General features: G+C 47.0%; 1 protein-coding gene across 1 annotated transcript in view; it reads left to right on the top strand.

Annotated features, from left to right (window-relative positions):
- The window catches only part of LOC143781365 (uncharacterized), a 33881-nt gene extending 18137 nt beyond the window's left edge, over positions 1-15744 (top strand). Inside the window, exon 4 of the mRNA XM_077267936.1 lies at positions 12414-15744. Within this exon, the coding sequence (XP_077124051.1) occupies positions 12414-13867 (1454 nt within the window). The 3' untranslated portion in view covers positions 13868-15744. The remainder of the gene's footprint in view (positions 1-12413) is intronic.
- The last annotated feature ends 1297 nt before the right edge of the window (positions 15745-17041 follow it).

Genomic DNA, 17041 nt, shown 5'->3' with positions numbered 1-17041 from the left:
TTACCGAGACCTCGGGAGAGATTGCGGAGTTACCGAGACCTCGGGAGAGATTGCGGAGTTACCGAGACCTCGGGAGAGATTGCGGAGTTACCGAGACCTCGGGAGAGATTGCGGAGTTACCGAGACCTCGGGAGAGATTGCGGAGTTACCGAGACCTCGGGAGAGATTGCGGAGTTACCGAGACCTCGGGAGAGATTGCGGAGTTACCGAGACCTCGGGAGAGATTGCGGAGTTACCGAGACCTCGGGAGAGATTGCGGAGTTACCGAGACCTCGGGAGAGATTGCGGAGTTACCGAGACCTCGGGAGAGATTGCGGAGTTACCGAGACCTCGGGAGAGATTGCGGAGTTACCGAGACCTCGGGAGAGATTGCGGAGTTACCGAGACCTCGGGAGAGATTGCGGAGTTACCGAGACCTCGGGAGAGATTGCGGAGTTACCGAGACCTCGGGAGAGATTGCGGAGTTACCGAGACCTCGGGAGAGATTGCGGAGTTACCGAGACCTCGGGAGAGATTGCGGAGTTACCGAGACCTCGGGAGAGATTGCGGAGTTACCGAGACCTCGGGAGAGATTGCGGAGTCACCGAGACCTCGGGAGAGATTGCGGAGTCACCGAGACCTCGGGAGAGATTGCGGAGTCACCGAGACCTCGGGAGAGATTGCGGCGTCACCGAGACCTCGGGAGAGATTGCGGCGTCACCGAGACCTCGGGAGAGATTGCGGCGTCACCGAGACCTCGGGAGAGATTGCGGCGTCACCGAGACCTCGGGAGAGATTGCGGAGTCACCGAGACCTCGGGACAGATTGCTTAGTTACCGAGACCTCGGGACAGATTGCGGAGTTACCGAGACCTCGGGACAGATTGCGGAGTTACCGAGACCTCGGGACAGATTGCGGAGTTACCAAAGAAAATACGCAAACAGAATGCATCATGGAGAGGTAGGAGGCAAAACTCAGGAGGGACGAAGAAGTCTATTACCATGGAAGCCGTACACGGCCAGGAAGACGTCCTGGAAACCACAGGCAAGTAGGTAGCGATACTGGAAACCACAGGCAAATGGGTAACTGTTACTGGAATCCGCAGACGAGCAGATGAAGTCCTCCACTGACAGCTAACAGGATAACAGGAAACTGATGGCTTGTGACTATTTATCTTCCTCTTGATTACATTCCAGAGGTTTTCAGTGGGGTTCAGGTCTGGAGATTGGGCGGCCATGACAGGGATTTGATGTGGTGGTCTCTTAATTTTTGCCAGAGCTGTATATAAATCTCCTTCGCTTTTCCCATAATAAGTATAAATAAAATAATTACAGGTTTGCCATCGCTGCATGCATAATTGTCAGGACAAATAAAATATAAAATGATTTATCCTCCACAGTCAGCAGGTAAAATAAAAAAAAAAAATCAAAATAGAAGAATTTTGGGGGTTTTGTATCTCATGTCACCTTATCTCACTGTTCAAAAAAAAAAAAAAATCAAAATAAAGAAATAGTAAAGTCGTATGGATCCCAATATTGTACCAATAAAAACTGCAATTGGCCTCTAAGAATAAGTTGACAGAGGCCAATTTTGTTGTATCTGTTAAAACGTAAAAAAGCTATCTATATTTTGTATGGACAGAAGTGTACTCGCCGGGGCAACAAAGTTAACAGATCATTTTTACTGTGGAGTGAATGTTGTAAAAACAAATCCCCAAAGACTATGGCAAAATCCCCTTTTTTTTCCTCTGACCAATGACAGCACCACGGAGAGAGAGAGAGGATCCACCCTTCAAGGACAGGAAACCTGCACGATAAAGGGCGGTACCTCCCGCACGCATCAGTTGGTTTCCTATCCTTGATGGGGGAAGCTTTCTTTAAACTGGCAGTACTGGATGAAATGGAGAAGACTTACCCCGGCCTGGCAGGTTGATTCAGGCTGCAGCTTTGTTCCTACTGTGGTTCGTGCAGAAGTCCTGGAAGTGCCACATTGGGTCCAGAGGGGCTTGACTAGTGAGCAGGCGCAAGTAGAGGCGCCACTCCCTGTGGTCAGCCAGCTACCGCACTTCCCGTGTCTGTGCATGCGTGGGGCGCTCCCTGATGACGAGTGCGCCTGTGACATTTCACCTTGAGATGATTTTTCAGTTCCAGAAGAGGCATCAGAAGAGAGGAATGACCGGTTGTGTCTGACAGGTCCCCCAATTGAAATATGATTAAACTGCCGGCATAGCGGGTTCTTTGCTCTGGCACTCCCTCAGCTGTAATGGAGCAGCCCCAACAGGAGCATGTTGAGCGGAAGCAGTGGCATTGGTAATTGCTCCTGTGGGAAGCGTGGCACCAGGAGTGACGGCCAGTAAAGCCACATCTCCATTAATGGGATCTGTCGGGTGATAAGATTCCTCCTCAGAATCCAGTACTCTTGATAACTTGTGAATGGTAAATGATCTTGGTGAAAGGGCACCTTTATAATAGGGCTTCTCTTGTCATTTTATTGTCCTGGAAAACCTAGGACATGTATAATGAAGTCTAACGAAGGGTTGCCCAGTTCTTGGCAGAAAAGACTTTAAATTCGCTATATTCCCTATCTCATGGGGAAGAAGAAAGGGGTTGAAAAGTTATCTTTACTGGTTTGGCTGGATCATCTGGAGGTTCAGCTGAAGGATAAGATCTAAGGGACAGTATTTTGGTCACAATTCCATTAGTGAAGGGAACAGTAGCGGGAACTTTCTAATGCTGCCCGGGGGAAATTCAAGCTAAGTCAAAGCTATGCTCTATCCTTTATGAAGGGGAATACCTATTTGGGCCACTTTTGGATTACATTTTGGAAAAAGCAGGACAGCAAAAAAGGATTTCCTAATTTGTCCTTTTAAGCTTATAGAAGATACTTTTGGAAAAGATGATATAACAAGAGAAGATTTTCCCTCAGGGATCAAGATAGATGAGATTAACAGAGATTTTATGTTTGGGGAGTTCCTCCTACGAAGGAAAGACGTCTGGGAACATCTAGCCTTGGAATCGGAGGTCATAGATCTGGTAAAGAAGTTCATCCCCTTAAGCCCCCGTCACACTAAGCGAGGTCGCTAGCGAGATCGCTGCTGAGTCACAAGTTTTGTGACGCAACAGCGACCTCAGTAGCGATCTCGCTATGTGAGACACGTAGCAGTGACCAGGCCCCTGCTGTGAGATCGCTGGTCGTGTCAGAATGGCCTGGACCTTTTTTTGATCGTTGAGGTCCCGCTGGGTAGCACACATCGCTGTGTTTGACACCTTACCAACGACCTCGTTGACGACTCAGACACCGACACATAGGCGTGCATTTGCGTTGCCTTTTCCGCACCCCTCCGCTCTGATTGGTGGTCGCTACTGCGTTCTGATTGGCTGTCATGCCTTCAACAGAAGGCGACATAGTAGCGCTTCCATCCTTTGTTCCTGACCGCGTGGTGGTTTGCAGATCGTTGTAGAGTTCTCCGGCCTGCGACTCCTCTTCGATTTATCTATTCTTCAACGGTTCTTCTGACACCTATATTTTGTGCACGGTAGGTATCGTTTGGGGTCTCAAATGCGTTTTCATTTTCATAATTTTTTCATAAAGGCAAGGCCGCCACCAATCAGAACGCAGTAGCGACCACCAATCGGAACTGAATGGGCGCAGAAAAGGCAACGCAAATGCACGCCTGTGTGACTACATTGTCACACAGGACGTCCCTCATCGAGGTCTGAATCGTCATAATAGCTGCCATGTGACAGGGTCACAACGACCAACGACGTCGTTGTACAGGTCGCTACAGGTCGCCGCATCGCTGCTGCGTCGTTGGGAAGATCTCACTGTTTGACATCTCACCAGCGACCACATAGCGACGCAGCAACGATCTCTGACAGGTCGTATCGTTGACGGGATCGCTTTAGCGTCGCTAAGTGTGACGGGGCCTTTAGCGTTCCCTGTACAAGAGGGGGAATGGTTTTATTTACCTCTCCTTTTGATAAAGAGGCAGGCTGCTTCCCATAAGTTCCTAATTGCCACTAAAGAAGCGTGTTACAGAATTGTTTCTCAATGGTATTTGGTCCCCTCAGTCCTCCATAGGTGGTTTCCAGAGATCTCTAGTTTTTGCTGGAGATGCAAGTCAGATGAGGGCATGACGGCGCACATTTGGTGTTCATGTCCTGCCCTGAGAGCTTTGGGAAAGGCTCCTCGAGGTGATTCTGTTGGTTGCGGGGATAAATATCCCAAAAGACCGGAAGCAGTTCTGTTGTTTGTTTCCTATGATTGTTCACAGCTTCAAAACAATTTCTCCTAAGACATTTGTTTCAAGCTGATAAGGCAATAGTTCCCCTTTATTGGAAATCTTCGGATCCCCAATCTTAGAGGAGTGATTGCTTTTGCCTAACCTCGCCTATGTATAGAACTATTGTGAGATGATGCCTTCATCAATCCCCTTCATACTTTCCTTTACCATCTGCGTCCCTCTATGTCCCCTCTATGTCCCGCTTTTCCCCCGCACTCTTATTGCCTCTAGTAATTGCTAAGTTTCCCCATGTTGCTATGTTTTTTCCTGATCTGCTTTTAAACCCCAGGTTCCTTAGTAATATTTACAATCATTAATCTTTGTGCTAACCCTTCTCTTCTTCACTTTAACTATTATTTCTCTTTCTGATGAACATTTACACCAAGTGTAATTTGTCTGGACTTTGAGTGGATCAGCTTGTTTATTAGTCCTATTCAATCACTTTGTTACTCCCAACGGTGGTGCATGTGGATTTGTGGACCCACTGTGCCACAGGACCGGGCCAGCCCAGGAAGGGGTCCAGCTAAACGGCTACCTGGTGTTTACTGGATATCCTGATGGTGGAGACAGATTGGGCTGCAGGTAACCGCCGGTACTGCAGCTGCTGACCCCAAGGGTCAGGTTCGCTCTTACTAACTAGGACTATATTCTAACACACCAGTCTAGGATACTGGATAAGTGACTGGCCCCACACAGACCTGGGGACAGTGTGCAGGCATGGGACCAGGAGACTTCGGATTCTGGATTGTCCGCATCGGAACCAGGGGACTTTGGATTCAGGAATGGAGGCACGATAATCTGGGGATAATGTTCAGTCACTGTCCGCACCATACCAGGGGACTTGGGGAACAGGAGTGGCCACACCGGGTCCACGGGACAATGTCCAAGCACTGGCCGCATGGTGACCAGGGGACTTTGGGAACAAGACTGACTGAACTGGGACCAGGGGACAACATTCAGGAACTGGCCTCACTGGGACCAGGGATACAGATTCAGGACACTGGCTTCATCAGGACCAGGGATTGGTGTTCAGGTGATGGCCGCACCGGGACCAGGGATTGGGGTTCAGGACCAGGGATTGGGGTTCAGGACGCTGGCCTCACCGGGACCAGGGATTGGGGTTAAGGACTCTGGCCGAACGTGACTAGGCATTGGAGTTCAGGACCTGGCTGCACTGGGACCAGGGATTGGGGTTCAGGACTCTGGCCGCATCAGGACCAGGGATTGGGGTTCATGACGCTGGCTGCATCGGGACCAGGGATTTGTGGTCAGGACAATGGCTGCACCGGGACCAGGGATTCGGGTTCAGGACACTGGCCGCACCGGGACCAGAGATTCGGGTTCAGGTCACTGTTCAAGATGCAGTCTGTAAGATCAACCAAACTTTTCCCGGACTGATAATGGCTGGCCTGGAATCTGAAGAATGCCTATTATCACTAACTGATACTTGTGGAATATCAGAAATTCCTCAGTGGCCTTCACTATAAAAGGAGAAATTGGACACTTTCAGTACAAAACCCCTCCTTTAGGACTGGAAATGACCCCCTGGGCCTTTATTAAAATAGCAGCAATGACTTCTCACCTTCGAGAGAAAGAATCGGCATTAGTCCCAATATCTGGACAACTTCCTAATTTATAGGCAGTTCATCACTGCAACGTCCATCTAGAAGAGGTCAGCACCACCTTGAAAAACTTAGGTTGGCTCTTAAATGTGGAAAAATCGAAGGCTAAAGCCATTGAAAGCGCAAATTATTTTGGGTCTCATGTTGGACTATAGAAATCGCGAATGTCGTCTTCCAGAGGGCAAAATAAAAACCATATGCAGCCAGGGATCAGAGATGGTAAAAGTCTCCACCATGTCCCTCAGGAGGGTTATGTCCTTGCTGGGTTCTCTGCCCTCATGTATTCCGGCAGTGTTATGGGCCCAGTTTCATACAAGACACAGTGGGATGGTCTAAGGAACAAAGTTACCTTGAAAGGATGTCTGAAATGGAGGGTAACATTATCCCCGCTACTGACCCATTCCCTTCATTGATATTTGAACATAGAAAACCTAGAAAGAGGGATTCCGTGGGTAAACCAGATTTTGAGAATTATTACCACAGATGTAGCCCCAAGGGATGGGGAGTCCATATTGAGGGGGGATCACCTGGTCCAGAGAGTCTGGACAGGGGAAGAAGAAAGGTCAGCTTCTTTGAACATGAAGGAGTTAACATCGGTAGAATATGCCATAAGGGAGCTCCTATTCTCCTTGCCAGGGTCACCACGTAAGAATACTTCTGGACAATCGGGTAACGGTGGCCTACGTAAATCATCATAGATGAACTTTGTCCAATTCCTTAATGGAGGTGACTAACTTGATATTTGAAATGGCAGAGAACCACCTCCTCTAACAGCTCTTTATATAAAAGGAAAAGAGAACCGCAAGGCAGACTTTTTAAGCTGCAGTCGGCTAGAGCATGGTGACTGGATATTGAACCAATCAAGTTTCAATCAGATTGAGAACATGTGGGTCCCGCCTGACACAAACTTATTTGCAAGCAGACAAAACAGGTGGAAAAATGTTATTTTCTAAATCCCAGAGAGAATCTTTAGGTAGTGGATGCCTTCCTAATCAGATGATGTTATTATCTAGCTTCTAGCATATGCCTTTCCACCAGTCATTCTGATTCTAGCAGTCCAGAGGAAAATCAGGAAACAAAGGGCAAGAGTTCTCCTCATGGCACCCTTCTGGCCCAAGAGGCCTTGGTTTTCATGGTTGTGAAAGATGTCAGTCATCGAACCGTGGGTGTTACTGGATGCAGGGCCGTATTTAGAGCTTATGCCGCCCTAGGCACTTTTAGTGCTGCCTCCCCCATTGGCATGACTAATGCAGATACTGTCGACAGTGACTTAAGGTACCTTCACACTGACCAACTTTCCAACGATAACGATAGCGATCCGTGACGTTGCAGCGTCCTGGATAGCGATATCGTTGTGTTTGACACGCAGCAGCGATCTGGATCCCGCTGTTATATCGCTGGTCGGAGCTAGAAGGCCAGAACTTTATTTGGTCGTCCGATCGCTGTGTATCGTCGTGTTTGACAGCAAAAGCAACGATGCCAGCAATGTTTTACACTGGTAACCAGGGTAAATATCGGGTTACTAAGCGCAGGGCCGCGCTTAGTAACCCGATATTTACCCTGGTTACCATAGTAAAAGTAAAAAAAAAACTACATACTCACCCTCTGATGTCTGTCACGTCCCCCGGCGTCCGCGCTGCTGCTCAGAGCTTCCTGGAAAGCAAAGCACAGCGGTGACGTCACCGCTCTGCTGTTAGGGCCGGCGCTCACACAGAGCAGGGAAGCGGACGCCGGGGGACGCGAATGTAAGTATGTAGTGTTTGTTTTTTTACATTTAACACTGGTAACCAGGGTAAACATCGGGTTACTAAGCACGGCCCTGCGCTTAGCAACCCGATGTTTACCCTGGTTACCCGGGGACTTCGGCATCGTTGGTCGCTGGACAGCTGTCTGTGTGACAGCTCTCCAGCTACCACACAGCGATCGGCATCGTTGTCTAGATCGCTGCAGCGTCGCTTAATGTGACGGTACCTTTAGAGTTAAATCAGACTTTTTTGGGGAGGTGGAGAGGCACTAAACTTTATCAACATGCACGAGAGACAACAAAACACAGCAAAGACTGCTTTTTGTAAGCAGCTTAAATGCAGCTTTAAATTTGCATTAAAAAAAATGCAACATGTGAACATAGACTAACAGTTCCATACATCCCGTCCCCACTATGTACAGCGCTGCCTAAAAGAAAATAGTGGACAAGTTGCTAAATATCAGAAATGTCACAATAAAAATCAGTCATAAATGCTGACAACCCCACATGTAGGCGCAGACCATATGCCAGGGTAGTGTCATTATGGATGGCAGGGCTCATATTGGACCTGTCTATGACCTTCTAGGGACCACCTAGTATTTTCCCCCATAATGACCCTTAGGCTAAGTGCACACGCTGCGAATTCCATTATGGAATTTTCTGCAGCGGATTTCCAAAATCCGCAGTGAAAAACCGCTGCGTTTTTTACTGCAGATTTACCGCGGTTTCTTTTGCGGTTTCCTCTGCGAGTTTTCACCTGCAGATTTCTATTGGAGCAGGGGTAAACCCGTAGCGGAATCCGCAGAAAGAATTGACATGCTGCGGAAAATAAACCGCTGCGTTTCCGCACGTTTTTTCCCGCATGTGCACTGCGGATTTCATTTCCCATTGCTTTACATGGTACTGTAAATGCATGGGAAACTGCTGCAGATCCGCAGCAAAATCCGCAGTGTGTGCACATACCCTTACATGACAGGCGGCTGCAGACCATCTGCTGACGGTACAGTGACATGATGAAGGTGCCAGGACTTGCAGGCATTGGCAACCCCTGGAGGTGCACAGAGCAGTATCAGCCCCCATTCCTCCCCCAAGACGTTTCACACATCATTACCTTTCTCTCCTAAACCAAAAACACCTTTGATCAGTGCTCCCCGGCTATACCGCCCCCATCACAGAGCAGCCCCGAGCCCCTGCCGTGCACTTACACTATCCACGTCCCGGTAAAGAGAATGCTGGCAGCGTGATGGGCAGGATCACCCAGCCTGGATTCCTGGAGAGAGGCATGCTGGTGCCAGGTCTGTGCTGCCCTGCTGACCGCTGTCCTGGGCTTCAGCACTTCACAGTAAATTGCCGGGATCCAGGAGGAGGCTTCTCCCAACTCCAGAAGTTTCAGCTGTTTTTCTCCTGTAGCCCAGGATGGCGCCCCCCACCGCCAGCCGCTCGCAGGTCCTGATGGGCAGTGGGCTTCTGCCTTTCCGATCCCCGGGTGAAGGCACCAGCAGTCCGGCCGGGGTACAGCAGAGGGACGTGATCCAGGATGTGATCCCCAGCAGCCAGGACACTGAGGTGGGCGGGTGCACTGTCAGGCAGCAACTGAATTTGGCGCCTGAGCGAGGAGGGAGCGGGCCCTATGATTTGACGTGTTTCCGCTTCTGGCTCCCTGTGCAGTACATTTAACTGCGTGGGATCTGAGACCCGCCGCAGCCAGAAGACGTAGGTGGGTGGAGGCGGAGGGAGCAGGGAGGTGGGCGGAGGTGGGCGGGCAAGCCCCGGACTATAGAAAAAAAAACAAAAACGAAAAAAAAAACCCAAACCTTGTTCAGGTGCCGCCCCCCCCCCCGCATCCTGCCGCCCTAGGCACGTGCCCTCAAGTGCCTAGTGGCAAATACGGCCCTGACTGGATGTATTGAATCTACTCTCCCAGGGTCCGGTACAGCATCCTCAACCAGTCAGCTTACATTTAACAACATGGAACTCGATAGGTTGCTATTAAGAGACAGAGGATTTTCTCCTAACTTGATTTTTACCCTACTCCAGAGTACGAAGGCATTTGCCACAAAAACTATGGTAGGACCTGGAGAAAATTCCTAGCCACTTCAGGAACACAGCTGGGAGAGGGAGTACCATCCAGTTCTATTTTAGAGTTCCTTCAGAAATGTCTAGTGCAGAGACTCTACGCCGGCACCTTCAACGTTCAGGTGTTGGCCCTTGGGATGCTATATAATTGTGACTTGGCAGGTAACCGTTGGGTTTCCCGTTATTTAATTTCCCAGGCCAAATTTATCTCCTTGGGATGTGAATCTTGTTCTGTCAGCCTTGAGAGATTCTCCTTTTGAGCCTATAGACTTAACATCAGCTCTCAGGGTTAGAGACCTCTAAGCTCTGGCAGTGGGTCCCCCTTTCACACAAATCCTGGAAGATGGGATCATTTTAAAGCCAGATCTGGCATATTTCCCTAAAGTAGCTTCCGGGTTCCATAGGACTGAAGTAATTCTTCCATCTTTTTGTACTACTCACAAAGAGAAACTTCATAGTCTAGATGTCAAAAGATGTCTAATAAATACTTATCATTTACGGAGTCCTGGAGAGAAGATAGATCATTATTTGTCACTTTTCAGGGTCCTAGAAAGAGTCGTTACGTGTCCATTGAACAGACTTGTAAGGTAGCGACATGGTCCTCTCCTATTTTTTTATAGACACTGTAGGCTGGATTTGACTTCCATTTCTGATCTCTCCTTTGGGAAGAGGGGTTCTGCAGGCTGTGGTCCCTCCCTGAATACTTATTTCTCTGTAATTCTCTCCGTTGTGCTGTCATGGGTGAGAGAAAAAGATGTAATTACTTAACGTTAATGGGATTTTTCAGACCCCATGACAGCACCCTTATATTCCCTCCCGTCACTTGTACAGGTGAACACCATTTTCATTTTTGTTGTAAGGTCGCTTAGTGCTTAAAGGAAACATGTGGTGTTGGTGTTTAATGCTGTTTGTAAATGACCATTTGGAGGTCCTCGTGGGCACTGTAATCCAACTGATGCGTGGCAGAGATACCGCCCTTTTTATCCTGTAGGTTTTATAACGGGCTGGGTGGTACAGCCACTGGATGCAAGGATGACCTGGAGGGGCGTCACTACTAGCCTCACCCAATCTGACCATAGACATGCAGCAGCTAACGACACTGAGGTCCGTGGAAAGACAAGGGAAGTGATCCAGGTGCTACTCCAGGACTGACCTTGGGTAGATGGCAGCTGGCCCCTAGGAATGGGTAGCTGGAATGACCCGGAGAAATGTCCAACAGATGCAGGCAGGCAGAGAAGATGACAGGAACAACAGGTGCAGACAGGACCGTCTGACAGAGAGGTGAGCACTGGCGGGTGCAGCTGGCTCGGCTGCCGTTTAGGAAAGCACTGGCGGGTTAGGCTGGCTCGGCTACCGTTGAATATAGCACTGGCGGTTACAGTAGACTTTGCTGCTTTTGAAGGAAGCACTGGTGGGTGCTTAGGCTAAGGTTAAAAGAGCAACTGCAAAAATGCCTTGTCATAGCAGCAGACAAGTTTTTGAAGCTGCTGGTGCCTCCAGCGTCCCCAGAACAAGAAGATGCAGGGTCCTTCAGAGGTTTGCAGCTGTGCGTAAGCCATCCTGTCAACCACCTCTATCCACTGCACACAAGCAGAAACGGCTCCAGTGGGCCAAACGATACATGAAGACTGACTTCCAAACTGTTTTGTTCACCGATGAGTGCCGTGCAACGCTCGATGGTCCAGAAGGATGGAGTGGAGGATGGCTGGTTGATGGACACCCCATGAAAACACGGCTAAGGCGCCAACAAGGAGGAGGTGGAGTAATGTTTTGGCTGGAATCATGGGGAGAGAGATTGTCGGCCCCTTTATGATCCCTGAAGGGGTAAAGATGAACTCCATAATCTATGTGGAGTTTCTAAAAACACTTCCTGCCATGGTTCAAGAGGAAGAACCGTGCTTTCCGCAGCAAGATCATTTTAATAATGCACCATCTCATGCTGCAAAAAACACATCTGCATCTCTGGCTGCTATGGGCATAAAAGAGGACAAACTTATGGTGTGGCCACCATCTTCCCCTGACCTCAACCCCATTGAGAACCTCTGGAGCATCATCAAAAGGAGTGTCTATGATGGCGGGAGGCAGGTTACATCTAAGCAACAGCTCTGGGAGGGGATTCTGTCCACATGCAAAACAATTGAAGCAGAAACCATCCAAAAACTGACAAATTCAATGGACGAGAGAGTTCAGAAGCTTCCTTCCAACAAGGGGTCCTATGTGCAAATGTAACATCACCTAGAATAAAGTTTTCACCTGAAAACTGTTTGATTTCATTTTGTAATAAGCTGATAATGCTTATAACTTCACAATTGACCATTTTTTTGTTCAAAATAAAAAAAAAAGGTTGAAAACTCTGCTGTGCATAATAATTTGGAACATGCATTTTGAGTGTTTATTTTTTTTAAAAAGATACTGTTTTCATAGGCAGTTTGTTCCACCACATTGCAATTATACTAGAATAGTAGATGACTGGAAAATAACAATGACTGCAATTCAGATAGGTAATTTAGAGAAAATAGGAGGAAATATTATTTGCATAATAATTTGGAACACAGTGTATATACCAAAACAAATGTCATTCAGAGTTAAAGCAAACATTTTTTTGGCCTTAATTGTGTGGTCCCATCAGGACAATTCTAAAAAAGCAACTCTGTGAGACAGTTGACTGCTGCTGCAAAATGTAATTTATTTCTTATTCTGTTTGTCATAGGGATACAAAACTGCGACAAGAAGTCTACAGTTGGTCATAGTATGAAGACCAGAGCTGCACTCTCACAGGAGGCTCATTCTGAGATAGCGAAAGAACCTAAAAATCCTGAACAATTACCCGCTAAAAGGCCTCGACGAGAAGAACAAGAAAAAGCCCAGACCTGCAAAATCAGCCAGAATGAGAGCCAAAAAGATTCCCCCTCTACTCCTAGTAACAGAAGGAACTATGAAAAGCTATATTGCCCACATTGTGATAAAAGTTACAAATACAACTCTGCTCTGGAAGCCCACATCAGGACCCACAGTGGAGTAAAGCCCCATAAGTGTGAACTTTGTAACCAGACCTTCTCTTATAAATCAGAGTTGATTGTGCATAGATGGAAACACTCTCGAACCTCGGCGAGTGATCTGCAGGGTGCGGAAAATATGATTCCGCTAGAGACGACCAGCGATACTTCAGCCAGAGGCTCCATTTCAAAATCGAGTAGGAACACTAAAACCAGGTCAAGAAAGAAAGCAAAAAACAAAGGCAAAAGCTCAAAAAGCAATAGAAAAGATGTGAAAGTGAGTACTGCGGCAGCCTCTAAAAGAAGCTCGATAGATAGCGATAAATCTAAAGTGGTTCTTAATGGAACAAACAAGCAAGCTGTTGAAGCGGCTCCGAACACAGGCTTGGCGGATAGCAAGACTTCAGAATCAGCGGCCACTCCAGTGACTAACTCCAGTGCCACAGACAAGCAAGCTGGTGAAGCGGCTCCGAAAGCAAAACTGATAGATAGCGAGACTTCCAAAACCACCACAACTCCAGTGACTAGCTCCAATAAAACAAGTCAGGACTCTTTGCAGGAGAAACCTCTTAAATGCGATTACTGCGAGAAAAGGTTTAACAGCCGTATGATCCTAGAAGCCCATCATCGAATCCACACTGGAAAACTTGCCTATCCCTGTCCTTATTGCGATGAAAGTTTCTCAAAGTCGTCACTGCTTGCTGCTCATAGCGGCAAACACAAGGAATACAAACCTTACCAGTGTGACCAGTGCGAGAAAAACTTTAAGGACGAGTCTCTTTTCAATGCTCACAAGAGGACACACACCGGAGAAAAACCTCACCAGTGCAGTAAGTGTGACAACTGGTACCCAAACCGTAATGCCCTATTGGTCCATGAGCAGAGCCACCAAAAACCCAAGCCCTACCAGTGCCGGCATTGTGAGAAGAGCTTCAACGACAAGACCCTGCTCGTCACTCACGAGGGGGTGCACTCTGATACTAAGCCCTACAAGTGCAACCATTGCAGAGAGAGCTTCTACCTCAAGTCCCTTTTGATTTCCCACGAGGAGACACATGCCCCTGCCAAACCCTTTCCGTGCAACAAGTGCGATAGGAGTTATAATAAAAAGGAGACTCTCATGGCTCATATTCGAATCCACAAAACACCGAAGGGTAAAAACCAGTGAGTTGGCGACTGAGCCACTGCTAAAGACTTGGGCACTGCCTACTTCTGCCCTGTCCTCAAACATGAGTCTTGGCAGGAGGTTGTTCAAGCCCGTAATGGCACAGGACACCGATAGAGGTCTAAAATGCACTGTGTTTTCTAGATGGACGTTGCAAGTTGGAGATTACAGGATCTCAACGTCGTCGGTTTATCAGGCAACCAAATCTGATCATCAGCACTGCAAAGCCACTCTCTAGCCTCAAACAGTTCAGCATTAAATGGACAATTTGGAGTAATACAACTTTTTAATAGCAGGGAGTTTCTTTTTGAGACCTCTCAAGTAGTCAAAGAGAGTGACTACATCTTCCAGGAGGGACTTGTCCTGTCCTGTTATCACCGGGACAGCCAAGATCTTTAAATTGCTTCATTTCTCTTGGTGCGAGGGACGATTTAACATTTACGTCTGGGTCCATCTAACACTGACCTCCATCTTAGAGCTCTCCAGCTTTTGGAAATCTACAGCTATCCATCCATACTGGGAGTTGTAGTTTTGCATTATCTGGGAAGCCACAGCTTGAAGACCACTGATCTGTCAGATTACAGCTGATCATGTCATAACAAATGAGAATTCTCTATTCTCCAAAGTGTAGCACCCCTTTAAGGTGAACATTTTCCGTAGGTATTACAGTGTTAAAAGTCTGCCTCGCGTGACTTTAGATATGAATATTTCCTTCTGTATTTCCGCAGCAGTTTTGCATCTGCAGAAACTCGACTGTTACCTGTTTCTACCTTCCCTAGGAACAGTATAATTTACCACATTGGTTGCTTCTTTTTAGGTTGCGTAAATCCTTTAAAGCACCCATCTAGCATGTTTTTTTTTTTTTTTTTTTTTCACCAACATAGTGGTATCGCTAATGTCCGTTCCCTGCCCCTAATAAAATACCAGCTGCCGTCTTCTGCTCTTCCTGGCGCCGCTCCAGTCTCGTCATGCCATCAGTCAGTCTCAGTCTTGCCATCTTGTGGCCACAGCTCTTGACTTCCGAAAGTCACAAGCTCTTAATGTAAGTCTACGAGATCCTCGTTCTGTCTCATAAATTTACATTGAGAAGTTTCTCCCAGGTCACCCAGCAAACAATGGAGCTATCCAGCAGGTCATGGCTAGGAGATGACGACTGGAGGGGCCCCGAGAACAGCAGAATACAGTGGATGCTCTTAATACCACACTTGGAACATACATTAATGATAACATTTTGGAGGTGAAGTAAAAAAAAAAAAAATCACCAGCGTGGTCCTTTTAAATTTTGGCTGGAAAGCCAGAAAGCTTTACTTGTGCCTCCTTTTTTTTTTAGTAGTTTGCATATAATGAAATACTGATGATTTGCCGAAAAAAAAATTAAAAAAATAACATTATTGTTAAATGTTTAAAGTGCATCTCTGGGCAAACTTTTAAAATTAGTAAAATGAATGATTGAGCGTCAAGTAACGCACAAGGTTCACTCCAATTTGTACTGGGGTAGTTGCCAAAACCGCGTAATCTGACATCTCTTCCCGTGCTGCAGTTATTGGCCAACGCAGCACCTCACAGATTTTTCCCTCTGCATCTGACACATAGTAATGGAATTACCTTTTGTATTTCGACTAGAAACAGTGCCGCGCTCTCTCGGCATTACTAGTATGATATTCATAGCTTATGAAGGAGGCACGCAGAAGATGAAGTCTCAGAGATGCAGCCTTATCCAGTAGCTGCGGAGCAGGAGGCGCAGAAGAGGGCATGGCTGCGGCAACGTCTGCCTCAACCCAGTAACGTGTCGTATGAGTTATTTACTGTGGTGTTAAAGGGGTTCTCCGCTATTTGGACAACCCCTTCTTATTCTCTAGGTTTCCCCAGTAAAAAAAACAAACACTTTTACACTCTTCTGGTGCTGTCGCCATTCAAGCAATATTGGCACTGGCTATGTTCAAACATGAGGTTGTCTGAGTAGTAGAAAATTTATTTTATTTTATTTTTTTTTTTACTTATTTTTATTACATTTTAACCACAAAGAAGTGTGACATTCCAATTAAATCTTACAATAGCAAAGTTGTATTATTGTGTCCTCATTAAGCATTATGGCTGTAAATAAGAACACCCTATTAAAATATGTAAAATATAAATGCTTTGTTTAGTACATAGACAAAATAATTATATATGTGATTAAGATGTAAAAAAAGAGACGAAGAATAAAAGGAAGAACGAGAGAAGAAGCCGGACTATATATGCAAAAAAGAGTAATGTATTTTATCTATGTTGAGAACAGCACTCCGCTGCCCCCAATCGTCAGGACAATCACACAAATGACTGAGTCCAGGGCTGCTTTCACTGCTAGGCTCCCATTGAATGTATAATACATACACATCTGAGACGAACACACACGCATATATGGATATATGTATATATATTGCTCAAAAAAATAAAGGGAACATTAAAATCTCACATCCTAGATGTCACTGAATGAAATATTCCAATTGTAAATCTTTATTCATTACATAGTGGAATGTGTTGAGAACAATAAAAGCTATCAAAGTAAATCACAATTAATATCCCACGGAGGTCTGGATTTGGAATGATGCTCAAAATCAAAGTGGTAAACGAAATTACAGGCTGATCCAACTTTAGGGGAAATGCCTCAAGACAAGGAAATGATGCTCAGTGTGTGTGGCCTCGACGTGCCTGTATGACCTCTCTACAACGCCTGAGCATGCTCCTGATGAGCCTGCGGATGGTCTCCTGAGGGATCTCCTCCCAGACCTGGACTAAAGCATCCGCCAACTCCTGGACAGTCTGTGGTGCCATGTGACGGTGGATGGAATGAGACATGATGTCCCAGATGTGTTCAATCGGATTCAGGTCTGGGGAACGGATGGACCAGTCCATAGCTTCAATCTCTTCATCTTGCAGGAATTGCTGACACACTCCAGCCACATGAGGTTTGGCATTGTCCTGTATTAGGAGGAATCCAGGTCCAACCGCACCAGCATATGGTCTCACAGGGGGTCTGAGGATCTCATCTCGGTACCTAATGGCAGTCAGGCTACCTCTGGCGAGCACATGGAGGGCTGTGTGGCCCTCCAAAGAAATGCTACCCTACACCATTACTTACCCACTGCCAAACTGGTCATGCTGAAAGATGTTGCAGGCAGCAGATCGCTCTCCACG

This window comes from Ranitomeya variabilis, chromosome 6 (genome assembly GCF_051348905.1).
Source record: "Ranitomeya variabilis isolate aRanVar5 chromosome 6, aRanVar5.hap1, whole genome shotgun sequence".
NCBI lineage: Eukaryota > Metazoa > Chordata > Amphibia > Anura > Dendrobatidae > Ranitomeya > Ranitomeya variabilis.
Note: the sequence above shows the minus strand (reverse complement) of the source record. Positions and strands in the feature narration are given on the sequence as shown.